This window comes from Lycorma delicatula, chromosome 3 (assembly GCF_047948215.1).
Source record: "Lycorma delicatula isolate Av1 chromosome 3, ASM4794821v1, whole genome shotgun sequence".
NCBI lineage: Eukaryota > Metazoa > Arthropoda > Insecta > Hemiptera > Fulgoridae > Lycorma > Lycorma delicatula.
Window position 1 is genome coordinate 144823555 of NC_134457.1, and position 27923 is coordinate 144851477.

Here is a 27923-nt window from a genome sequence, read left to right on the forward strand (position 1 = left end):
GGCCAAAGAGATGTGACTTGATTTAAAATAAAAAGATTCTAATTTTAAATAAAAGCAAAACTAAAATATTTTTATAAAAAACTTTATTTAAAATAAAATTAATATTAAACGTAATGGTAGTTAATATTTTTTGGTTGAAATATTAGGAAAAAACAAAAATGGAAATATCCATGAAACCAAATTAATAATAACAAAGAATAAAAATAATCTGTTATACTACAGGACATAAGCGTGACATAAGCGTATTGCGCTTATGTCACTTATGTTTTGGAAGAATGACACTTATAGGATAACATTATTCACCCGCTAAAAATAAACTCTTGAACCAAATGGTTTTGTCTTGCCTCAAAAACTAGTTCCTCTCATAGTTATGATTTTCCAATAACGGACAGTTCAGTTTTAAGTACATCCTTCAGATCCTTTGTAATAATTATATAGATTCAGGTATTTTACTTACAAAAGTTACATTAATTGGAAATTGACCTTTTAAATGAATTTATTGTTGAAATAATGCGATGAAAATGAATAGTATACGTGTAAGTCGAAATTGGTCAAAAAAGAGTTACTTATAATTAATGGAAAAGCCGAAAAATAAAGTTTTATCTAAAGCTTTCGAATTTCTCATTAATTAAGGACACAAAAAGTTAAGAAAAGAATTGCCAAAAGTTATAACATAATTACTGGTTCAATTCATTCAGCCTTTCACAAATCATCACAAACATTCATTCCGAAAACTGAATTATTCTAAAACATGTGCAGGATGGATTTCTAGACTGCTTACTGCTCATTTTAAAGAAATTAAACTTCGCACGTGTAGCAACCTCAAACAACACTATTCAATTGGGTATTTCGGAAAATAATAGTTCTTATGAGACCTGGATCGATTGTTATGAGCCGGATCTAAGCGGCAAAGAAATGAGCAGAAATCAGAAGAATTCTCTTGTCAAGAAAAAATTCAATAACCAACCATCAGTTGAAGTTCGACTTTCTGTGTGTATGTGTGTATATATATTTAATGAGACGTAATACTCATTACTATAAAGATATGCTTGAAAATAGACAAGCCTACAATATCGCAAAAAAAATGAGTTTATAGAATTTAAAAATGATTCTTTAGAATGATGTTCGTCGGTAGTGTATACAATAAATTGTTTAGATCAAAGACAAATTAAGCTGAGAGATTTTACTACATTCTAGTTATATTATACCTCGCTGTTCATCAGAGATTTTTTTTTGGTTCAGTTTCTCGAGGAATAATTGTACGTAAACTTTTGTATCAACAAAGATGTAAATGCAAATTCAAAAAACCGACTTAGACTTCAGGTTAAAGAATTCTTAATTGAAGAGTATAAAACTTGTACATTGATGGATGAATAATATACCTAGGGATAAATTTAAAAAAAAAATTAAATGTTACAGAATAGGTTATAGAATAAACTAGAATGAAACAATAGTTTACCGTTATTTATTTTCAAACTGTCAAATTTATCTAGCATTATGGGCTGTAAATCTCTAACATTTTTCATTAATATTTTTTATGGATTATTACGATTTATTTTTTATTTTATAAAATTAAAAAAATGTTCTGAAATTATAACATATATTTTATTTCGCTTTCTGTTTTAGTAACTAGTGGTCAGGAGCTTGTATTAATGTTAAGTTGCTCAAAAAGTGAAACGCAATCTAGAGGGTGATTTATTCTATTTATTGCAGAGTCTGGAAATCAGTCCTTTGTTGTTGGTTCTTTCTATTTATCTGGCAGATATTTAATTTTTTTATGAGAGTCATAAAAAAATATAGAAATAACAAATTACTGGGATTACGTGTTTTCGTAGATTGTGTTGTAAAATTATTTTTACTCGGGTTATTCTTTGGGAGATTAGCAAGATTTGCGTTCTTCTCCAGACGAGATTCCCCTTCAGTCCGACTACTGTAGACCGGTGCTATTATCTTTTGGTCTTGCAGGAATGCGTCTGATTGAGTCCTAATTTTGTCTAATGGAGGCTAAGGGTATAATGGAGGATCAGGGCTCATTACATTCCAGAAAACATGACATCATGGGTAAGCAATTTTTTTTTCCGTAACAACTATGTCCAAGAAACATTTATTACAACCAGGAGATTGTTTAACATTTTCTAAATATTTACTATGTATAGAAAGAATCATCATTTTAAAATAAATACTTAGATGTTGAATAAAAAAATAAATAAAACAGGTGTGTTAATTAGACGTACTGCGATTTATTTTTATTAAACGAAAATATTACAATACAAAGTGTAACAAAACTGGTCTCATAATAATTAGGCGATAACATTACGGCCACGCTTTTTTAAATATATCCATAATAGTATCATAAGCCATAAATGTATAAGCAACATCGACACCTACCCTTGCTAATCGAGCGGTACATCCTTTGTAAAATGCAGTTACACCTTCATTTTTAAATATTTTTTTAAAACAGTCCCATGTACTTGTATATTGAGCCGCTTCAAGACTTTGCATTCGTGTTTTAACAACGTCTACGGGATTATTACCATAAACTGATGCGATAGCCGCTGCGAAACCAAACAAGCCGACGAATAATTTCGGAATAGGAACAGTAGGATCTCCACCTCTGTAAGCGTTTTTGCACGTCTCAACAACGTAAAATCTTATAGCTTGATTGCTACCTTGTTTTATTATAGTTGCAGATACACCTTGGTAAACCCCTTTAAACCCTTCTTCTTTCAAAATGGTTGAGATTCCATTGATCAATCCTTTGTACTTCGGATTCGGTTGTCGTTGATCGTGAATAAATTTAACTTTAATAGTTTCCATCGGTGTTACAGCAAATATCGCTTCGCTTATTCCGGCTCCAAGACCACAAAGTACTCTGTTTTTTGCGTTTAGATTCCCTTTCTCGTCGATAGCATATGATTTTAAAGTTTCAAACGTGCCGAATCTTATACCGGTTTTTGGCATTGAAAACGTAATAAGAACACTGAGACCGCGATATAAACCGAGTACACCTTTATTTTTTACTGTTTGTTTTACTACATCCATAAAACCAGTATACTGCCTTGCTTTACCGGTTTTTTCATCTAACTGTAATTGAGTCTTTACAAACTCTGTGGGATACGAAATACACACTTCTGTACCACCAGTTATTGCACCTGCTACAATACCCCTTAACGGTCCTCCGGTTTTACTACCTTCTGCAGCAGCACAATTATTATACATCCATGGTCGAATAAATGGGTTTTTGGATTCCGAATTTACCATTTTGTTTCTGTTTTTAAAATATTTCACAATTCAAGAATCATAACCTATATTATTCAACGCTAACGTAAAACAAACAGCATTTATTAATTTATATACTTACAAGCATTTTGTTGCTTACGTAATGTTACGTATTATTTGTAAACATATTCCATTTTATGTTGAAAATTCTTCCTTGAGTATATCTTAAAGGAAGTTACATCATACAGTGTTTAATTTTTAACATTACATACTGTTACTCGTTACAATATTTATAATTAAATCATATGGTAAATAAATGTAATAACATTTTATAATGTTACCGGGTTTTAATTCTAAAATTAAAAAAAAACCTTTCATTCAAACAAATATAATAAAACAAATTTTTACGTTAATTAATTATTTTAACAAATTTATATTATTCAAAATTACTATGTACTATTATTCAAAATAATATACAATAAGAAAATATTATCTGCTTAACAATTTTTTAACAATTTATATTTTTAAGAAAAGGGAGGTTTTTAAATCAACCTGTATATTATTTTTATTTAAATGTTTGCTTAGAGATAACCCGTTAATCAAAAAATCTACTCTTTTTCTTTTTAACCTCCGAAACCACCGTAAGATATTACTTCAGCGGATGAATTAGGATGATATGTGTAAATGTAAATGGGTTGTAGTCTTGTGAAACTGAAACTGTACAAGACTACACTTTATTTACATGCATACATATCATCCTCATTTATCCTCTGAAGTAATACCTTATGGTGCTTCTGGAGGCTAAACAGAAAAAAAGGCGACCGTTCCTGTGATGTGTGTTTAATTAAAACCCAACCACCAAAGAACTCCGAAAATATCCACGATCTTGTAATCAAATTTGTATAAAAGTAGCTCACAATTGCTATTCTCGTTGCAAGCACACAACTTGCTGTCCTAGTAAAGTTTATAAACTATCTTTAATAACATTTGAACCTTAAAAATCTCCACTTCGAAATCAGCTGATTTGCGATGACGAGTTCATCACTAGAATAATCCAGTGGGTTTCTAAAAATTTACTTTTTTCTAATCTATTTGAATAAAAATGTTTCATGTTTCTTTCATGTTTAAATAAATCTAAGTTTTAAAATATAAATCTAACGAACGTTTTCTAAAAATGCAGCATCAGCGAAATATTTAAGATGAAAAATAAGTATTATATTATTCTTATAATAAACGAATAGTAGCTTAATATTTCACAGAACAAGTAATCGTGATCAACTGAGTAGTAAGTATTAAATAAATGAACCGTTTCTTATTTATTTAATTTATTTACTTTTTCATTTATAGTTAAATGCAATTATAAAAATAATATTTGAAGAGCAATTCGTTTTATTACTGTTATTGACTTTTAATTTAAGAAATTAATGAGTAATAATAGTTCATCATGCAGATGTTTATAAAATATCAAACTCGAAACTAAAAATGAATACGAAAATAAGGCAAACCAGCCAAAAGAAACATTAAACCCGATCGACAGACACCTTCGTTATGCTGTTCTATTCTTTTCTTTTGACGTTGTGGTTTTTATAAAAAATTATTTAAAATAAAATTAATACTAACGTAATGTTAGTTAATATTTGTCGGTTGAAATATCAGCTAGAAAAATAATGGAAATATCCATCAAACTAAATAAATAGTAACAATGCATAAAATATATAATCTGTTACACCAGGTAATTTAAACCCAACCACCAAAGAACTCCAAAAATACCACGGTCTAGTAACCAAATTCGTATAAAAGTAGCTCACAACTGCTATTCTCGTTGCAAGCACACAACTTGCTGTCCTAGTAAAGTTTGTAAACTATCTTTACTAATATTTGAACGTTAAAAATCCAAAATGAAGTAATTCTTATTGAAACTAAACCCTAATACTAAATTATGTCGTCTATAATAAATCTACCATTTGTGTAAAAATGAATTTAACTGCAGTTTTATTTAGAGTATGAGAACTACAAAGTTTTAGTGAAGTTACCACAAAAAGCTATCACGAATTTAAAAAGGTCATAAACAGATATGCATTAGAATATTTTTAAACGTTAAGTACCGCATTCTAAATTATTTTCCATGACACCATTAAATTTGTCGATTTTATTGGGAAAATATTGTAACAAGACCAGTATAACGGACCAGGATAAGGATTTCTTACAATTAAGAAGAAAGAAAGAGAAAATGATATTGAAAAGAAGAATCCGAACTAAAAGGGATTCTTTTCTTAGAGTAACGGGTTCGTTTAACAGTCTGTTGTTTGTAATACAAACAATGGCAACTCTAAAAGCTGTTGTTCGATGAGAAGGGTTACCGGACCGGAATAAGAACTTATAGAAAAACGTAACGGCGCGGATAATGAAAATTAGTACGCTTCAACAATTAAAGGGGTGATGTGGGTACTGGTTCTGCATGTCAGGGGGATGGAAATACTACCAGTAACCAGCAGAAAGACTCAGTAGTTCAGTGAGGTCGTGCTCGACGTAGTCGTGATAATAAGCGATGACAAAGTAGTTTTGCAAGCCCGAATTCGACGCGGTTGTGGTGACATCAATATCAGTAAGCGTGTGGTAACATCGAGTGGAGAGTACGACAAGAACTTTCCATCGTGGGCACTGGGTGAATGCAAGAAGTTGTTCGGTGAATTATTAATAAACACTAGTGAAAGTGACAGTATCATATTCATTCGTAAACGGTAGTTATTTTGTAAACAGTAAATGTAATAAATAATACCTTGCAAAAATTGAGTAGTATGAACTTAAAACTTTTCTAGTGTTATCTTGTTAATGCAATATTAAAATCTAGCGGTCATTATAACATTTTTAGTAAATTGGACTGTATCTGGTTTTTATAATTTAACTGTCATTAAACAAATCATGGTCTTTTTATTTGAATTACTATTTTGTATATCATATTTTCATTATTATTTTATTATTATTGTTTTTATTTATTTGTTTATGTCTTTTTTTTGTTTTCCATAGGGGGAGGAAAAAGCTCTTCCAGCCGCCCCCAGGCCCGATCTGATGGCAGTTTGGGGCTCTCACCCGCTAAAAAACCTCCCTTTCTAGTCACGCAGGGGCCGGAACCAATCCCTATGGCATGTACTTAGCCCCCGCATGTTCACTCGGGCCCTCTTCTATCCGATTCGAAACGACCCCGTGGCATCCCATGAGGGCGATTGCGGGGAGCTTCCGCCGCCCACCCCCAGAGGCTGGCCCCACGATCATTCATCTTCGGATTCCGTGCTTCGGTTCATCCGTTGAGCCATATCCTGTCGATTCTCTCCTCATGCGTCTTTCCAGGTACCATGGTGGAGACCACTGTCATTAGTTTATCCCACTTGTCCTTGCCGCTAAGCATTACTCTTATTATATTTCTCGCGTCCACTATTCCTTGTTCCACCAGTCCGACTCTCAAATCTCGTTCATCTTGGGAAGGAGAACACCACATGTTCCGCGGTGTCCTGTTCCCCGCAATCATGGCATTGGTTGCTGATTCTCCTACCCATCCGTTGTAAGTAATCACGAAAACACCATGGCCAGACAGGAATTGGGTAAACTCGAAGTTCGTGTCTCCATGGCTCCTCTCTGCCCAACTTCTGATATCTCCGATGAGCTCGTACGTCCATTATATGTCTTTAGAGTAATAAATTGTATTTATAAGAAATCTTTACGTCTCATAATCTCTTAATCTCATTTTCGAACCGCGAACAGGCGACAATACTTCATCAGTATTATAATGAATTATAAAAACTGCAGTTAAAAAATTTTATAATTTAGGCAACAATAAAAATTTAGCCAAATTACACTTGTAAATGCATTAAAATGAGACTTTCTGCCAAACATAACATAACAGATGCCAAGTGAATCATTATCTGTGAAAAATATACCGAGCTCTTGTTGAAATTTATTTCCTGAATTGAATGCATTATTAATGTTCATTGTACATATATTTACATCAAATTTCAATCTTAACAAGTAAAAATGATTTACATTACATAAAATTTATACTTGAAAAATAAATGTTTAAACATCTACACAAGTAAGTACTTAGATACTACTTAACACTTAGATATTAGGATCTTTACAATATTTTAGAATTTTATCAAAATTATAAAAACAATTTGATTTCAAATCATTCGTAAAAGTTTATTTTTTAATTAACTCTTTTCAATTCTAATCCCTGCGGATAAATTTTAGAGATATTTATACCAGCAAAATTTTGAGATGCATAGGGTTTGTAGAAACACTAAATGTGATGTGATTCTACAAACGATTGAAACATTTACCTCCGGTGTTATAATTACCTATTGTGGTGAAGGGGGGGGGGGTCCTTTAGCAAGTTTTTATAATTGCCTCTTTTACTTGTGCTGCAATATCTTTACTTTTTTCTTTTTTTTTCTTTATTATATAGAAACATGTTAACGATAATGTTTTGTTATTTTTAAAAGGTTGCCAGGAAGTTACGCATACGGTTCCGAAATATTTAGAGGATTATAAAACTCTGACACAGAAAACATGAACACATTCAAATGCAAATCATTCCAAAGTAGTATTCTATATCACAGATTGCAAAGTGTGGTGCATGAAATCCTCTCGTTTTAGCATAAAAGACAGCTTTTACAAGATAAAAAAAAAAAAAAAATTAACTTGGGTTAATTTTCAAACCATTTGTGGAGAACTATCATGTAAGAAATGCACGCTAAAACTTATTTCAACTCAGTTGATATTTTATGAAGTTGTTGTTTCGGTATCATTGAATGATTTAAAAATCTGGTGGTGTAAGAAAAGGGGATCATCAAGGATGAAGGAATCTGAAGTGAATTTTCTAAGCCAGTGAAAAAATGTCCGGCGGGGACAAAGTGGAAACAGGACTGGAATGACTGGGGTTTAGAATATAAGGTTGGCATTAGGAACGCATTCAAAAGTTGTATTGCAGAATGTAGGTAGTATCCAAATCAACCCAGAATATCATCCAAGTAGATGCAGTACATGAATCCAAATGTTGCTAAAGACGACTTACTGAGGCCGGAGTAGGCCTTTTGTCCTTGCTTAACGGAAAAAAATGACGCCTTACAGTTAGTCATACCACCATCAGTTACATGCCATTGCGTAAAACACAGGTTTGTTATGGCACTTTGCCATAAAAAATTTCTACAATATAAAATTACTGTTCGTTGTAAATTCATGACTTTTCTCTAATTATTTTGTTGATATAAATCAAATACATCTTATTTATTCTGAAACTGTATAGCTTTAATTATTCGAAAGAACAGCGAATGTTATTATTTAATAATAAAAGTTGAATACCTATTGTCAATTCATGTAAACAGTACACCGAATAAAAACTTTCGTCTAGTATTTGAAATAAATGCTGCTTCTGATTCACAGATTCTTTTTTTAAAGATGACAGTTAATTAAGAGTGTAGATCTACCACTGTCTCTTTTAAGAATAATTTCCTCCGAATTCTTAAAAAAAACTAAATTTAATACTGAAATACTTTACACCGAAAACATTTGGTTTCTATAAAATATACTTTTAAAAAGAGAACAGCTGTTGTGCATTTGTCCATCAAAGAAATGATGATTCTCTGGTTAGACATATGACCATAATTTTACGTAAAAGATGGATACACAAGCACTTATTTACACATATACACTATGTATATATATAACATACAAACAAATGAAAAGTGGAAGCGTATTTAGGTATTCGTAATAATATATATATTTCTTAGTGTTTTGTGTGTGTGTGATCTAGTCATTTTAGCCATGAGTGATTTGTTGCGGGAGCCATTTGCAAATACTTCGATGCGAGTAAAATGAGTTATTTTTATGTTCACGTGTTTCCTGTATCGCAATATAATTACTTATTGTTTATAATCTTTTATTTTTTTTTATTTTAAATTTCTGTGAACAAAATTTATTGATATTGCATAATTTTTTTTAATTTTTCAGTGCTTAATAAAATTACTCGAGGGACTAAAACTGGAACAAATATTTTACATATATAATTCGAAGCAGGCATACAAGTATTCATTTATTTGTCCAACTATCGTTTCTTTAACCTAAATAAACGGTTCGGAAATTGTGAAATATATAGAATCTACATAATATTCCCAAATTATTACACAATAATAAATAATTAACAGTTGCAAGTTATTGTGATGCTCTCATTCTGATATGCTATTCTGTATAATTTTAAATGTACATAAGAAAGAATTCTTAATAAATTTTGTACTAAATTCTAGACAACTTGATAGTTCTGGGCTAATTAATAAATGAGATAACTTTAAACTACAATTCTAACGCAGTAATAACAGAGCCAATCTCTTCATAATAATTAGTGTTGACCTCAGTTAAAGTGTTAGTACTTATAAGCAAAAATGCTTTAGGTTAAGTCTGTAACTTATATACATAGTGCAATTAATTCTAAAATAAAGAATTGGTTCTTTTCCGTAAACAGGCAGAAATTTTAAAACTTAAAAAGTATTGGCTATTCGACACGCAACCGATGCACGAAGATTTTCCTCGGGCTACTCCTCAATATACCTAGAGGTAGAATAGTAAATCTCTTCTCTCTCCCTCTTTGTACTTTTATTTTCACGCTTTCTATTCTAAATTCAGTTTACCTTTTTAATAAAAAAAAAAACTTTATTAAGGAAGAATTCATTCCACTTAGGGAATTAATGCATGTCGGAATGTGTAATCTAATATCCTTATTTTAAGTAGAGATAAATGCTCCAATTCTGTTTAAACTAAGGTAATTTCCGCCGAAACTCCATTGTTTGAAATTATATTTGAAAAAGCTATAAATTAAAATTTTTATCAAAATAAAATCCTTAAGGTATTAACTTAAACTATATAATTTTTTTAAATGATAATTAATGAGATATATCAGAGATTTAAGAATTCACATTGCCAATTTTAAAAAAACATAATGTTTCCGCAACTATGTACTTTTGTAGGTTGTATTGATGTCATCTTTCCAAATTTTACTATAGTACCTCTCTCTATTGAAATATTAGTTTAAAAAAAAACAAACTGGTAGACCTAGTGCTTCTGGGAGAATCAAAGTGCACGGTAGTGCGATAAATCTATCTGTATTACCATTTTAACAAATATTAAAATTTTTTTTTTTTTAATTTATCTGTAATTTCCTTAAAACTTATTAAACTGGAAACCCTTCTTTCAGTTTTCATTTCTAAAGTACAATAAAATGAATATAAATTTAATCGATAAACATATTTTGAAAATTTATAAGCGTTTTTGTTTTGTTAAAAACCGAAAGAATTTTCAGTTTAATCGTGATTACTACTGAACCAGTCTTCAAATAACAGTGGAATTTTTTTAAGAATATAGAAGTAAATCATTAATTTGGCACGTAAGCTTATAAAGCTTGTGCTTGAAAATTCTTGATCATCATCCTTAATTCCTTCCTTAATTCAAATCCTTAATTGTTATCAGTGCATCCTGATATTGCACTAAGATGTGATATCTTCCCGCAATATCTTATATAATATTTATCAATAAATTGTAACAGGACCAGTATAAAGGATTTCTTTCAATTAAGAAGAAAGGGTGAGAAAATAATAATGAAAAGAATAATCTGAATTAAAATGGATTCTTTTCTTAGAGTAACAGGTTTGTTTAACAGTCTGTTGTTTGTAATACAAACAATGGCACTTCCAAAAGCTGTTGTTCTACTAGGAGGGTTACCGGGCCGGAATAAGAACTTATAGAAAAACACAACAGCAAGGATAATGAACGTTATTTCGCTTCAACAATTAAAGGGGTAAGGTGGGTACTGGTTTTGCAGGTCAGGTGATATAATACTGCCAGTAACCAGCAGAGAGAGTCAGTAGTTCAGCGAGGTCGTGCTCGGCGTAGTCGTGATAATAAGCGATGACAAAGTAGTTTTGCAAGCCGACACGGTTGCGGTAACATCAATATCAGTAAGCGTGCGGTAACATCGAGTGGAGACTACGACAAGAGTTTTCCATTGTGGGCAGTGGGTGGATGCAGGAAGTTGTTCGATGAGTTATTAGTAAACAGTAGTGAAAGTGACAGTATTATATTCGTTCATGAAGTGTAGGGTAGTTCTTTTGTAAACAATATTAGTATACAATAACAATATTAGAATAGTATTATTCAATATTCATAGAAATTGAATTGCATAAACTATAGACTTTCTAGCGTTATCTTGTCGTTAATGCAATATTAGATATTATTAATATTAACGGACATTATAAATTGGCGGTTTTTAGTAAACTGGACTGTATTCTGATTTTTATAATTTAACTGCCTTAAACAAATCTTTTCCTTATTTGAATTACTATTTTGTATGTCATATATTAATTATTATTATTATTGTAATTGTTATTATTATTTTTATTTATTTTGTTTATATGTCTATAGCATAATAAATTGTATTAGTAAGAAATTTTAGTTTGTTAGTCTCTCACTATTCTGGCCGAATTAAAAAACCAAACATTACGGAACTTCACAAAATTTAACCTTTCACTTTATCCCCTTTTCCCGCCCGTAAATCGGTCCAATAGATTTTTGGTCTATACCGGACACACACACGAACATTGCGTTTTGCATATGTAGAAGAAGAAAGTCTGTTTGTATATTTATTTCGTAAATATCTCGATACCAGCACCACCTCGCGGATATAATTTTTGCAAAAGTTTTTCATTTCGCGTAACTAATATATATTTTGAATATGAGACAAATCGGTCCATAAATACAAATTTTCTAAATATCTCAACCCCAGCGCCAGTTAGCGGGTCCAAACTAATTCAGAAACCTTCGCGGTCGTGAGCAACTCACCAAAGTTTCATCGCAATCGGATGAATGGTATAGGAATGCATACGGGAAAAACAAACATTCTTTTATATATATATATATATATATATATATATATATATATATATATATATATATAAATGAATAAAGCGCAAAATTTATCCCGTGCATATATATATATATATATGTATGCACGGGATAAATTTCGCTTTTTGCAACTAATTCTTAAAATAATCTTTTCTTCTCAATATTAAATGTTCTTTTATCAAAAGCTTTCCTCACTTTGAAAAGATTGCGTATATAATTAATAAAAAATACAGTAATTTTTTTTGCTAATGGATAACATGTAAATTGGTGTTTGTTTACAAAATAAAAAAATTCAAGTCAAAACAACTTACATCAGTAAAAAACACAAACTAATAACTACCGCGTAAAAAAAGCAGCTTGATTGGCTGGCTTTCTTTGATTAGTTGATTAGTGGTCTGTCAAGCGTCAGTTTCAACTGTCAAGCAAATTTTACAAATCTTGGAACACTCATTAGCAAGTCTGTGATTGCAGCCAAATTGGACCTTCACCCTTATGAAGAATGTTTATCATTTTGTTGTGCATAGTACTGTTAGTTTATTGCTTTGTTCTATTAATTTGTTTTGTCAAATGTATTTTAAAAAAAATCATTTAAAAAAAATAAAAAATAAAAATTTATTCAAGGTTTAAATTGTAATTTTTTTTGTTAAAATGTTAATTTAGGATGTATAAAATAGATAAGTTTCCAATAATATACATTTAAATTTAAAATCACTGTACAAAATAATTTTTTCGCAATATTATGCGAACAGCCTATCAAAATAAATTAATTTTTCACAGTTTTCTACGTTAAGTAAATACAGATATAAATATATATTCAGATGGACGCATTTTAATATATTATTTTTATTATTTATATATTTACATTTATAATATATATGCCCCCCCCCCTCGCCGGTTAGGGTCTTTTCATAGCCCTCTATAACAGGGGTTACCATTTCTGGCCCCCTGCCGGTACGGGTCATTTTATTTCTACCCAGGTGTTGTTTCTCCGAAGTTTTAGGACGAGAAAGGATCCGGAGTTCTCCTACTTCCTCACCTTCACCCCCAAAGCAAGCCCAGACGGACCACGACTCCATAAGGGGCTATCCCTCACCCCCTCACCCTCTTCTCTTTCTCCGAAATACCGCCGAGATGTATTTGGTTATTGCCTGGAACTCTTTTTCACCGGTCACAATCCTGTCCACAACATTGTCTGCATCTATCAGGCCCATTATGCCTTCTATCTTTCTCCTCTGAACCGTCCACCTGTGGCATTGGAAATTAATCAGCACTGGTCTTATTCTTCGTTAGCCGTCATCAATATCATTCGTGAATTTCCGGCTGATAATTGTAATCCTTTCTCGGCCATCTATTCGCTAATCATCCTAAACACAGTTTAATCATCTGCTAAACACAGTTTGCAGCTGTATTAGAGGTGGCAACTGCCACCTCTTCTTCTTTCCTGGCTCTAACAACTAAGGCCAAGTCATCTGCAAATATCAGTGGTGTTACAGCTTCTGGGTAATTCAGTCTCAGTACTTCATCGTACACTGTACACCATAAAAGGGATCCCAGCACATAAACTTACCGGGAAAATCGAAACGGAGGTTAATATTCACTCTATAAAAGCGACCCCTTCAAGTTTGTTCACCACAGAGATAATAGTGAATATCATTTTTCTTAGAGAAAATAACTTTGACTAGTGCTTCTTTTAGCCTACTTCTTTTAGCCGACTGACTTCACGCCATATGAAGTCAGTCTGCTTCCTTGGCAGGTTTCGTCAGAGCCATATGAAAGTTGAGTCAGATATTATGATGAAACAAACTGGTTTGTTTTATAAAATTATTCATGTACTTAAAATCAATAAAAGCAATTATGTTAAAATTATGATCCGTTAAACTCTAATCGAAAAAAATGAACCAAATTTATTTATTTTAATTCTTATAACATAAAGACAATATAATTATATAATTTCCATCAATAAACTTCTTTCAAGAAATGGCTTGCTAGTCGAAGATTCATTTCAAATGATGAGGTCAAAGCTGAAACAACTGCTTATTTTACAAAGGTGGAGAATTCGTATTATACTGAGGGTATTAAAAGTTGAAAAGTCATCAATTTAAATGTGTTAAATTGCAAGTGACTAAGTTAAATAATAAAATAAAAAAACATTCTGAAAAATCTTGTGTTTTATTCGTCAGGCCGAGAAGTTTTTGAACGATCCTCGTGTACTGATGTAGACTAATTTAGATAGAAATAATTAAATACATTATTTAAATAAATAAAACTAAATTGAAAATACTAATATAAAAAAAAACATATGTTCATATTATTTTAATCAAAACTTTGGTTATATGGGGTTAAGAATCTTTCTGTTAAATAGATACAATAATTATTAAATTGATAAAGGTTATTTTCACCATAATATTTGTATTTCTCTAATGACCCAATAACAACCAATCATTTCATACAAACAACAGATTTAGAAACACTACACATTTTATAAAAAATAAAAAAATAAACACATTCTAAGGCATGAAATATGAGAGTATAAACATTTAATATACTTTATTTTAGACACAACGCACTCATACGACTTTAACGCACAAGTTAAACACAACGTTCGATATTCTACTTAGAAAATGTAATTTGATAATTAAATGATCTTTTTAATAATAATTCAAATATCTTATTTCTGTTTTATTATCCCGGTATTCATAAGCCAGTTCTCTCTAATTCTACATTAATTCTCACATATAGTTATAGAACACCATTAACCACTGAAGTAATATGTAAACATCAGCACGAACAGCAGTCTATATGCAGCAGCCAGTAAATTATGCTGAATGAGAGTAATTTATATTACATTTATTTTGCAGCTGATTTCAACTAAACATAATGTAAGTTTATTGCAAATGTTAAACATTCTGTTTACCTTTTTCTATATAGTGAAATTACATCATTTATTAAAAATTTAAGCGTGTAATCATTTTGAATGAGTAAATAATTATAAGCAATAAGGAATTAAAACTAAAATAAACTGCTACAAAATAAAAACAAATTACTATCTTTTTCACGTATTTCATATCACTATAAAAGGTATTTTTTAAAGTAAATGAGAAAAAGGAAATGATGCTTGATGTTTATATCAACCTAATACTTTTTACGGATTTTATGAAGAAAATTACGGTATTACTTTAGGTCGCACAGTGGGATTGAGGGGTTAAATTGAATTTTCTTTACGTTTTTTGGTATGTGAAATTCAAAAATACTATTCAATTAAAATGTCATTGTATATATATATATATATATATATATAAAATTTGTCGCTTGAAAATTACTAGATCAATTTCACTTAAATTTAGATATGCTGTAGTAATGTATATGAGGTTGAACATGTGAGATAATTTGATCAAGATTGGTGGAGTCGTTCCTCAGTTACGATCAATTTATGGTCGATAATAGAAAACATAACCTAAATTTGAGGTTATGTTGACTTTGTATTGGTGTATTTTTCAATGCAATGACTCACAATGGTGGGCGAGTTTAAACTTGATAATTTTGTGTAGGGGTTTTAATTATTTCATCAAATTACGGTTATAATAATTTAATTTTCTTATAAACAGAAAAAAATATATTAATATTAAATAAAGATAAAGATTATACATCTCTTCTAGTTTTTCCCTTTTATTTATTTTTTGTATATTTCTTGCATAAAAAATTATACAAAATAATTACAAAAAAATATTACACAGAATAAAATAACAAAAAGTAGAACTTGTTGCGCAGAAATGCGCAAGAATATTTTTTAGTTACTAATTTTACGAAGAAATGGTAAGCTAACATCCGATACAGGTTATTTTATTTAATAACACATATTTTAACAAAGTAATTTATTCATATTTAACTAGTTCTATGATGAAATAATAATGAGGGATAAATAAATTAAATCAACTTTCAAGTATATTCTACGTTATCTTAAATCTTGTTTTAAAATAGCAAATTGTGTTAACAAATTAGTAAAATATTTGATGACATGAATTAAAAAAAAAATTAACACTAAAAGTAATTTATTTTTTTGGGTCAGTGCAGGCTATTTTGAAAACATGTCGTTTCGACCCACGCAATACAATTCTCCTGTGCGGCTTTATTCACCGGAGAACGTTTCCGAAGCGCTTAACAAGCAGACGCGTAAACTGAGAAACGGAGCTGTGGGGTAAGTAGAAAACATATTTTTTTAGAAGTTATTTGAATTAAATTTAAGTAATTTTTATTGCCACTGTATTAATAAATAAAATTAAAAAAATATATATATACGTTGCGATTAAAGTATAAGATTATCGTGTAAAGTTTTGGAAATTTGTTTTTGGGTTATGGTAAATTGAAAAACATTACTCTAGTTAGAAGTACATTGTTTATTAAAATTACAGAAACAGTGTTTATTGATATTAAAATAAAATTACAAAATATTCCAGTTTTTCGAAACTGGGTCAAGGATACGGTTACTGAAAATTTCGTTCTGAAATACATTCAATAGTAATTTTATTTTTCTGAATTAGATCTATAAAAATAAAATTGCAACCTGTAGTTTTACAAATAAATTTTTTTTAATCTATTTAAGGAACTTTTTTAACTAATTTATAAATTAATTTTTTTTTTAAATTTATTTATAAATTAATATTTATTTGGTTCAATTCTTCAATCATATCTGAGGAGTTAACTCGAATTTAAAGGTTAAGGTAACTTCGTCGGTAGATCATTACAACTTCTTCTCAACGCTTACTTTATTTACTGCGGTAAAGCGATCTAGTGCATACCAACTTATTTAACCTAAGTTGTTAACCAACTTATTTAACGGAAATTTTTTTAGTTAGGGGTCAGTTACAAAAAATGTCACAGAAGGGTTTTTTGTGGAATTGTAATTAAGTCTATTCTGAGGCAGTATGACTCACATAATGATGAAATCTTTTTTTTTGTAATTCATAGAATTTATGGTTTCTAATGAGTAAAATTACGAATAAAGAATTATCTTTCAACTATAGTGACCTAATCTATTTTTCAAAGATAAAACCCAAATTTTTAAAGAAAATTTTTCAAAGCTAGGAAAGAAACCGAAGAGTAAAGAGAAAATTTCGAATTAAAATAATTTAAAATTTATGATATTGTGCTTTGTAAGAATTTAATTTTAACAGTTAACAACAAATAAAATTTCTTCATAATATTTTACTGCAGGAATTAAATATATCTCTAATAGAGTACATACCACATTTTGCTTTGTAATTCGCCATTTTTCTAAATCTAAAAATAGTTTATTTAAAATTTATTGCTAAGACTACATTTAGCACTCTTTCTCTCGCTATGAATATATAATGCATAAACATGATTAGTAGATTACCATGACAAGACAATTTCTGTATCTAGTTCTAAACTAAATTTAATTTTTATAAATTCGTGTTATAGAAAAGATGTTTTCTTTGGTATGGAATTTCATGGTTTATAAATGAATCGGAATAGTTTTATTTTTTACTCGGCTCTCTAGTCCCTATTACAATAGAGAATTCAGGTATAATAAAATAATAAATATCTATTTATAAAAAAAAATACTATTTTCAAGAATAAAGGGGGTTAATATTTTCTTCAGATGAGATTAAACCTTTTTTCTTTTAACTGAGCTATGAATGTCTTTATTTTCATTCTAAAATTCTATTAAAAAAAAGAAATAAAAAAATTAAATAACCCAATTATTCTTTAAATGTTGATATATTGAAATAGGCACTAAATTAAAAACAAATTTAAAAATGTTGATTCGGTGTTGACTTAAAATTAGAAATTTTAAAAAATAATTAAACTTTTTTAAAGATTTTTTTATCAAAATTTTTTTTAAAACATAAATATCTTCACAAAAAAACTGCTTATATGACCAGCTATAAGAATCAAGAAAGGTAAAGATAAAAACCGGCGTTTTAATAAAAATAAGAAAAGTATGCAAAATATCGATGTAAAGAAACAATTACAGATTCTGGTTAAGGAAATATGAAGGCCTATAGCCTACTGGCTAAAATTTTGAAGTTACAGGAATATGTATTATTTTTTATTTTAAGTTTTCCTATCAATTTTCTTGAAGATTTCCCGGGAAAATACTATGAGTATCAGAATGATATCAGACTGTGTTTGCGCGCGTGCGCGTGTGTGTGTAACTATGGAGATAAATCTCCATAGTTATTAGTGTATGATACCGCGATTAGAGCCGTGGCTGGGGAGAGGCAACGGTGATGTGTTATTATGTTGCACTGCACAGCTTCTCCCCGGTCATGGAGAATTTGTTGAATATTTACCCCGATTCAAGCGAGAGATGCTTGAATGCCGATCCGGCCCAGGAGAGCAGGAGAGAAAAAAGTTATTAGTGTAAACATGTAAATTTTTTACTTTAAAATTTTTCAGTTAAAATATCTGAAAAACATTCTAAGGAAACACCAAAGGCCATGTCTTTAAAAATTACAAAACAATCATAAAAAAGTAAATATTGATTTTACAAATAAAAAACATACTAGTTAAATTGATAACTTTCCCTTTTTTATGTCCGTTTACAATCACGGAAAGAAGATATGTTTTCCTAGTTTTTTCTTATTTATTATTTTCATCCATTACTGAATTTGAATATGTTAATATTAATAAGTTTCGAAACGACCACCATGCTATGTATACGTAAGAAGAATGCTACATAATGATGTCTTACTACAAACATTCTTGTAAATGATTAATTAAAAATAATTAAGCATTAAATTGTAATGTATAAATAATATATATAAATTATATTTACGTAAATAATTTAACTATGTAAAAAAGTAATTTGAGTTTGTTGATAACGAACCAAATACTCCATGGAGAGTTCATACCCCTGATTGAATCGGGGCGTACAATAAATTTATATTTTGTTTATTTAATAATAATAAAAATAATAGTAATTACTTGTAATATGTAATTAAACATTTTTATATAGTGAAGAAATTTGTACCCACGATATATCTTAACTAAATATTAAAGAAGCAAAACAGAATAAAAATTAAAAAAAACTATTTATTTGTAAAATATTAGACATTAAATAAATTCACATTCTTAAATAAAATTATAAAACTAAATATTTATTTTAGTTTATCCTACTAGAAATAATCTAATAATTTACTTTGATTTATAAGTTATTTAATTTTTCTTTTTTTAAGTTATATTGCAATATTTACAATTATTTAACAAAAACTACTTAGTATACACTGGTAAGTAGTTAATTATTGCAAATAAAATGTTCCAGATCGTTTAAATTAAATTACTCAGAAAAAGTTTGCCAAAAGAAATACACACATCATAATATTATTAATGATCCATTTTTTATTTATTTTTTTTCAAGCTATATATAATTTAAATATATATGTTTTCATTTCTAGTTTAATTTTAAGAGTAAGGCTTCGTTGAACATGAGAAAATGGTCAGTTAATGATGGGCCCAACATAGATAGATGATATTCAAAGACAGTTCAAAACAGTTTATCCAGACGGAGAGCAATATTTATGAATTTGAATTATTCTAGAGCATTCGTGGTCAACCTTTTTCAATAAGGTACTTTTTGAATGTTGAATCTTAAGAGTGCCACTTTCATGACCAAGTTCTTTCTATCCTCTATCTTTCCTTTATCTTTAAGATTATGACTTCACTTACGTTATAAATTTTCTTAGCAGACTTATTTTTTAAAAATTACCCTTAATATCACATCAGACAGCAAAGATTAAACATAATACTTCTCCGTTCAAAATAACTTTTATTCAGATAGTTACGGATACTAAAGAAACATATTTTATATTAGATATTTTTTAATTTAATTAGGTACTGTACAGGTTTATGATGATAATGTAATATTAATAAAAATATATATATAGATATGTTGATTTAACAATAATGAGTCAAAATATTTAATTTTACAATGAATTATTGACTGTCGAATATTAACATTGTTACTGTATCACAAAATATAATTATAAATTGTAAAAAAATAATTCAAAATGCCCAATTATTACATATGTAAATTACAATAAAACTAATAATGAGAATTGTTCAGAAATAATAACATTCTACAAAAAATTAAATTTTCTATGAAATTGTTTTTAAGGGTCACACTATGTCAATAACTGTCTCTAATGAGGTTTTTGAATTTGCAAGGTCTTTACAATTTCATCCATGTGCGGGTTGATATTTGAAGAAGCCACCAATAACAAGTTTTTTTTAAAATGAGATTGAGCTTTGATCGGAATTTATTTTTATCATATTCATAATTGTGAATAACTGTTCATAAACATATGTGGAGCCAAACCTACAACAAAATTTTAGAGCAAACTCCTACAAATTTAGGAAATCAGTAGTTGGGAGAAATTTCTAAAACTCATATAATTTTCACTATCTGGGATTGAAATTAAATTTTATACTTATCAATGAAAAATAACTTATAAAAAAGTTTAATTATAAATTTTTAGACTAAATATATAACTGTAATATTTTCCATATGTCTCTTTTCACAATTATATTTAATACTAAAAGAAAGTAAATTAATCAATTATACCGATTTTTTTTCTGCATTCTGTCATTCTTTTTGGGGATAACAAAAGTGTGGCAGAATAATTTGAAAGAAATTTGCAGAATGAAGTCTCCCGTTTCCTTGATTTAAGTATAAATTATGTTCTGACTGAAGTATTTATGAATGGCCCCTATTGATAAAAAATTGATGAAAACAATTCAAAAAAGAAATAAATAAAAAACCTCTGCAGGAAATTTTTTTTTTAATTTTGCTAGGAAAATTTCACATATTGTTTGATATAAAGATTTATTTAGATTTAATCATTTTCTGGCCGACTTAAAAAAATTGAGGTGTTTTTTTATTGAGAACTGTAAAGTTCTTCAAGCCTTATTCATCAACGAATTAAAATATTTTGATAATTATCTTATTACCACTGTTCTAGATTCCGTAATTATTTGCTGAATTATTAAGGGTACTAACTATTTAGTTGGGTTTTAATCATTTAAAAATTAAATCGAAATTTAAAAAATTGAAAAAATATTACTTACTTTTTAGGTAGAAATTTTACTTTATTTTAGATTTATTTTATTCATAAGAATATTTACAGGTGTTAACTGGACAATTTGCACCTAAACTTAGGTAAAATTAAACCTACACAATTAGAACCAATTAATACCGGGTTAGAATCCCGGTTGTGAATTTTTCATACGCTATAACATTTTTATTCTATATTTGCACTTATAAGCTTTGATCGTATGTAGCGAAATAATCATAAAAAATGAAATTGTTTAACAATACATAATTTTATTAAGTAATTTAAAATTTAAATCTGGTACAAAACATAAGTTATATTTTTGGCTGTTCTGCTATTTGTAAAAAAATTACAGTACGTTGTGATAATAAACAACAATGGATTATCTTTGTAAAAGAACTACAGCATAACAGTTTTATTATTATCTTTTGTTTAATTGCAGCGATGACTGTACCTTAGTTTTAAATGTTGGCTTTAGTTAAACGTTCTAATGACTCAAGCAAAAATATTTAACTAGTGCCCAACAGTCTGCTGACGTCATTTTTAAGCTTCACAGATAATCTGGCAGGTATTAGGAGGTGTTTGTACTTCTCTGAATCAGACACAATTTTAATTATGACTAAATAAATTTAGTCGAAATAATTGTTTTGCAAAAATAATTATTATCAAAAATATTATTGAATTAATTAATGAAATATTTCCTTAAAACTCTAAACAAAGGTTACGAGTCATTCTTTACAATACCACATTGATCTTAATAATACAATTACTAAGAAAATAATAAATATATAAAAATCGCATACAATCTATACCCATTCGATTATCCGTTTAATAAATTAGGAAGAGTTATTGCAGATATCAATTATAAAAAAATATATATTATTAATATTAAATAAGGTCTGTTTATCTTCTTCCAGCCGGTTAAAATAATGTATAACTAAATAAAAAAGTATGGAACTCTTTAGTACGAATTACAATTTTTTTTTATTATTATTATAGAGGTAACATATTGAAATGGGAAACTTTATTTTTTTAAATCTTTAAAATATTTCCTACCAGGTTCGGTCATCAACTTAGATCTAGAACCGTAATTTTTTTATAGATAAATTTATCAGTGCTATTATCTTTTTCCAAATTTTATCGCAGAGTTTAAGGTTATCAATTGGACTGGGACCTATTTTTTGTATATGTTTACAGTTTACTCGTTATTAAAAGCATCAATTTCGATTATTATTTTTTATTCTGTAGAAGAAAATCTTGTGATAGTACCATAATAAATTTCACCTAAATAATTTAAATAGGAGGCTATTTAAACTAAAAATTATTTAAATAAAAATTTAATAGTTTCCATAAACGATTTTTTTTCTTTTGTTCAACAACTAGTATAATTACAATCTGAAAACATTTTTTATTTGACGACATAATTACTTTTAAAATATTACGTTTTAAATTTTGTAGCACTGATGTAGGGAGTGATAATATAGCCAGATGACATCCTTCCTGATAATCAGAATATTTAAATAAAAAAAACTTTAAAAAAATGATTGCAGTAATAAAATAAATTTACGCATTCCAAAGATCCTGAATTACGCTCGACGGTATTCTCATTATAATTTCTTTTCTAATTTTTTTATAATAAAAACTTTTTCTTTCCTTTTGCGTTTCTTACGAAAGACTATTTAATTCGATTAGAATTTATTATATACCTACCCATAATTCAAAAAAAAAAATCATGCAACGAAAATGAACTTTAAAGGAAAATACTAATAAATAAATTAAAAAAATCATTGAAAATAAAAATTAAAATTGTTTAAAGTAAAACTGTAAAAACAGTAAAAAAACCTGAAAGTAAAATTGTTTTCAGATTTTCTTTAAATTTCTACTTTTTGAAAGCAATTTTCATTAGTTGTTTGTTTTTAATTTGGTACCGACTTTAATAGTAAAAATTTAAAGAAGAGTTAAAAAAAAAACATTTTTTTCATGGGTTTATTATTTTTGTTCTGGCCTTTTTAATTCGTAGCCCCACGTATAAACTTTAATAGAGTTTTAACCTTAGTAAGTTAAAAGTCTACTTTTGGTTGAACAACCTGCAGTAAAATAAAAAAAAAAAAAACATTAATACGGAACTAGTAATCATTTATCAGAGGTTATTCTGTAGTTTCTCCTTCATAATAAAATAATAAAAATAAAGGAATAAAATATAAACCAGACTAATTAGGTTTCATTCACATACGATAAAATTTACACATCTATAATAGGCCTGTTATTATTAATATTTGTAATTACATGATATTCTTTTATATGACTTCCCATCAACAATAGTGGGAAAGTTTTATAAATTAATTTTGATTTTGTATATTATAAGCTTTATTCATTACAGTTTTCTTCAATACGGTTGAATGAAAATGAGGCGTCACTTTCTCCTTTGGTATTGTTATTATATATTTTTTTAAAATTATTGATGGTGCTTCAGATAAGAAGCCTGTGATAAAAAGAACTATAATGCTTCCAAAAGAAACCTACGGTGTACTTATGAATTTCACTTTTAATACGGAATATTAAAACTGATTGTTAAAAAAAAATAAATATAATTATTAAACACAAGGTGATTTCTTTCCAGAGTCCGTGATCAGATTTGGATAAAATCAGTTTCCGTTACTTTTTAAACGTGTTGTTTTTTTAACAAACCGTGCTATTATTATTTATATATTGCACGTTTCCTACATAAAAATTGAATTATTTTTTATCTTAAAATATTAACCTAAGGAAAAAAATATTCTTGAATTATGTTAAAAACTAATGATCATACATTAATGAAACTATTTAATCTACAGCCCAGCGATTTTTATTATACTTTTTTTTTTGTCTTCAGTCATTTGACTGGTTTGATGCAGCTCTCCAAGATTCCCTATCTAGTGCTAGTCGTTTCATTTCAGTATACCCTCTACATCCTACATCCCCAACAATTTGTTTTACATACTCCAAACGTGGCCTGCCTACACAATTTTTCCCTTCTACCTGTCCTTCCAATATTAAAGCGACTATTCCAGGATGCCTTAGTATGTGGTCTATAAGTCTGTCTCTTCTTTTAACTATATTTTTCCAAATGCTTCTTTCTTCATCTATTTGCCGCAATACCTCTTCATTTGTCACTTTATCCACCCATCTGATTTTTAACATTCTCCTATAGCACCACATTTCAAAAGCTTCTAATCTTTTCTTCTCAGATACTCCGATTGTCCAAGTTTCATATAAAGCGACACTCCAAACATACACTTTCAAAAATCTTTTCCTGACATTTAAATTAATTTTTGATGTAAACAAATTATATTTCTTACTGAAGGCTCGTTTAGCTTGTGCTATTCGGCATTTTATATCGCTCCTGCTTCGTCCATCTTTTGTAATTTTACTTCCCAAATAACAAAATTCTTCTACTTCCATAATCTTTTCTCCTCCTATTTTCACATTCAGCGGTCCATCTTTGTTATTTCTACTACATTTCATTACTTTTGTTTTGTTCTTGTTTATTTTCATGCGATAGTTCTTGCGTAGGACTTCATCTATGCCGTTCATTGTTTCTTCTAAATCCTTTTTACTCTCGGCTAGAATTACTATATCATCAGCAAATCGTAGCATCTTTATCTTTTCACCTTGTACTGTTACTCCGAATTTAAATTGTTCTTTAACATCATTAACTGCTAGTTCCATGTAAAGATTAAAAAGTAACGGAGATAGGGAACATCCTTGTCGGACTCCCTTTCTTATTAGGGCTTCTTTCTTATGTTCTTCAATTGTTATTGTTGCTGTTTGGTTCCTGTACATGTTAGCAATTGTTCTTCTATCTCTGTATTTGAACCCTAATTTTTTTAAAATGCTGAACATTTTATTCCAGTCTACGTTATCGAAAGCCTTTTCTAGGTCTATAAACGCCAAGTATGTTGGTTTGTTTTTCTTTAATCTTCCTTCTACTATTAATCTGAGGCCTAAAATTGCTTCCCTTGTCCCTATACTTTTCCTGAAACCAAATTGGTCTTCTCCTAACACTTCTTCCACTCTCCTCTCAATTCTTCTGTATAAAATTCTAGTTAAGATTTTTGATCCATGACTAGTTAAGCTAATTGTTCTGTATTCTTCACATTTATCTGCCCCTGCTTTCTTTGGTATCATAACTATAACACTTTCTTTGAAGTCTGATGGAAATTCCCCATTTTCATAAATATTACACACCAGTTTGTATAATCTATCAATCGTTTCCTCACCTGCACTGCGCAGTAATTCTACAGGTATTCCGTCTATTCCAGGAGCCTTTCTGCCATTTAAATCTTTTAATGCTCTCTTAAATTCAGATCTCAGTATTGTTTCTCCCATTTCATCCTCCTCAACTTCCTCTTCTTCCTCTATAACACCATTTTCTAATTCATTTCCTCCGTATAACTCTTCAATATATTCCACCCATCTATCGACTTTACCTTTCGTATTATATATTGGTGTACCATCTTTGTTTAACACATTATTAGATTTTAATTTATGTACCCCAAAATTTTCCTTAACTTTCCTGTATGCTCCGTCTATTTTACCAATGTTCATTTCTCTTTCCACTTCTGAACACTTTTCTTTAATCCACTCTTCTTTCGCCAGTTTGCACTTCCTGTTTATAGCATTTCTTAATTTCCGATAGTTCCTTTTACTTTCTTCATCACTAGCATTCTTATATTTTCTACGTTCATCCATCAGCTGCAATATATCGTCTGAAACCCAAGGTTTTCTACCGGTTCTCTTTATTCCGCCTAAGTTTGCTTCTGCTGATTTAAGAATTTCCTTTTTAACATTCTCCCATTCTTCTTCTACATTTTCTACCTTATCTTTTTTACTCAGACCTCTTGCGATGTCCTCCTCAAAAATCTTCTTTACCTCCTCTTCCTCAAGCTTCTCTAAATTCCACCGATTCATCTGACACCTTTTCTTCAGTTTTTTAAACCCCAATCTACATTTCATTATCACCAAATTATGGTCGCTATCAATGTCTGCTCCAGGGTAAGTTTTGCAGTCAACGAGTTGATTTCTAAATCTTTGCTTAACCATGATATAATCTATCTGATACCTTCCAGTATCGCCTGGCTTTTTCCAAGTGTATATTCTTCTATTATGATTTTTAAATTGGGTGTTGGCAATTACTAAATTATACTTCGTGCAAAATTCTATAAGTCGGTCCCCTCTTTCATTCCTTTTGCCCAGCCCGTATTCACCCACTATATTTCCTTCCTTGCCTTTTCCAATGCTTGCATTCCAATCTCCAACTATTATTAAATTTTCATCTCCTTTACGTGTTTAATTGCTTCATCAATCTCTTCGTATACACACTCTACCTCATCATCATCATGGGCGCTTGTAGGCATATAGACGTTAACAATCGTTGTCGGTTTAGGTTTTGATTTTATCCTTATTACAATGATTCTATCGCTATGCGTTTTGAAATACTCCACTCTCCTCCCTATCTTCTTGTTCATCACGAAACCTACTCCTGCCTGCCCATTATTTGACGCTGAGTTAGTTACTCTAAAATCACCTGACCAAAAGTCGCCTTCCTCTTCCCACCGAACCTCACTAATTCCTACTATATCCACATTTGTCCTACCCATTTCCCTTTTTAAATTTTCTAGCCTACCAACCTTTTTCAAGCTTCTAACATTCCACGCTCCGACTAGTAGAATGTTATTTTTTAATTTTCTGGTGACCCCTTCCTTAGTAGTCCCCACCCGGAGATCCGAACGGGGGACTATTTTACCTCCGGAATATTTTACCAAGGAAGACGCCTCCATTATTGCTATGTGAAAATGCAGAGAGCCACATTTTCTTGGAAAAAAAGCAGCTGTAGTTTTCCATTGCTTTCAGCTGCGCAGTACTCAGAGGACTGAGTGATGTTGATACGGCCGTTTAAGTCGTCCTGACTCACGCCCCTAATAACTACTGAAAGAGCTGCTGCCCTCTTTCAGGAATCATTCCTTAGTCTGGCTCTCAACAGATACCTCTCCGATATGGTTGCACCTTCGGTCCAGCTACTCTGTATCCCTGAGCACCCAAGCCCCCTCACCAACGGCAAGGTCTCATGATTCATAGAGGAGGTTTTTTTTATACTATGTGAATAAAATGAAAGATTTTTTTTACAATAAAACCATTATAATAATAAGAATAATAGATTTATTATTTTCAAAACGATCAGAAAATGATACAAATAAATAAAATTTTTAAAGTAAAATATATATGTGTATATATAAAACAAAAATATTAATAAAACTCGTAAATTAATTATAAATCATAAATAATTAAAAAACCAACAAATCTAATAAATAAATAAAGTAAATAGAGCATCTTAAAAAATATTAATAAAGAATGAACACCCATGTCAGGAATAATGATTGGGCTACTACTCTTGATATAATTGTCTCATGGAAAACAAAAGGAAGTACAAATTTGTAATTAAAAATCAGAAGTAATTGTGACCCATATTAATGCACTATATAAAATAATATGGCAGTACAATAATGACAATAATATAGATATAATTGGTGCAGAATAATAAAAATTTGGTGCAGAAAATTTATTAAATTTTAATTTAACTAAAATTATGCAGAAAATTCTAGTTTGTTAGTAATTTTGTTTAAAAATCGACAGAATAATATTGGTTTTTAT

The 27923-nt window shown here is 29.4% G+C and overlaps 2 protein-coding genes across 5 annotated transcripts in view; one reads left to right on the top strand and one right to left on the bottom strand.

Annotated features, from left to right (window-relative positions):
• LOC142322079 (uncharacterized) overlaps positions 1-27923 on the top strand; it is a 163887-nt gene that overhangs the window by 36130 nt on the left and 99834 nt on the right. For 3 of the 4 annotated variants that reach the window (XM_075360732.1, XM_075360730.1, XM_075360734.1), the window contains exon 2: positions 16234-16357. In XM_075360732.1, coding sequence (XP_075216847.1) covers positions 16248-16357 — 110 coding nt within the window. In that variant the 5' untranslated portion in view covers positions 16234-16247. Of the gene's footprint in view, positions 1-16228; positions 16358-27923 lie in introns of all 4 variants that reach the window. The other variant, XM_075360731.1, reaches the window with a different exon arrangement.
• LOC142320761 (putative tricarboxylate transport protein, mitochondrial) lies at positions 2314-6961 on the bottom strand. Its single transcript, XM_075358752.1, has 2 exons — positions 6939-6961; positions 2314-3268 (listed from the first exon to the last, which is right to left on the bottom strand). Exons 1-2 carry the CDS (start codon positions 6959-6961, stop codon positions 2314-2316), a joined length of 978 nt encoding a protein of 325 aa, XP_075214867.1.

Bases quoted from the DNA above. Each gene is read 5' to 3' on its own strand.
- LOC142320761 (XM_075358752.1), bottom strand. From the start codon at position 6,961: ATGAGATTAAGAGATTATGAGAC. The intron at 3,269-6,938 runs GTAAAGATTTCT...TTTTAAAAACAG, and splicing joins AGATTAAGAGATTATGAGAC to AAACAAAATGGTAAATTCGG.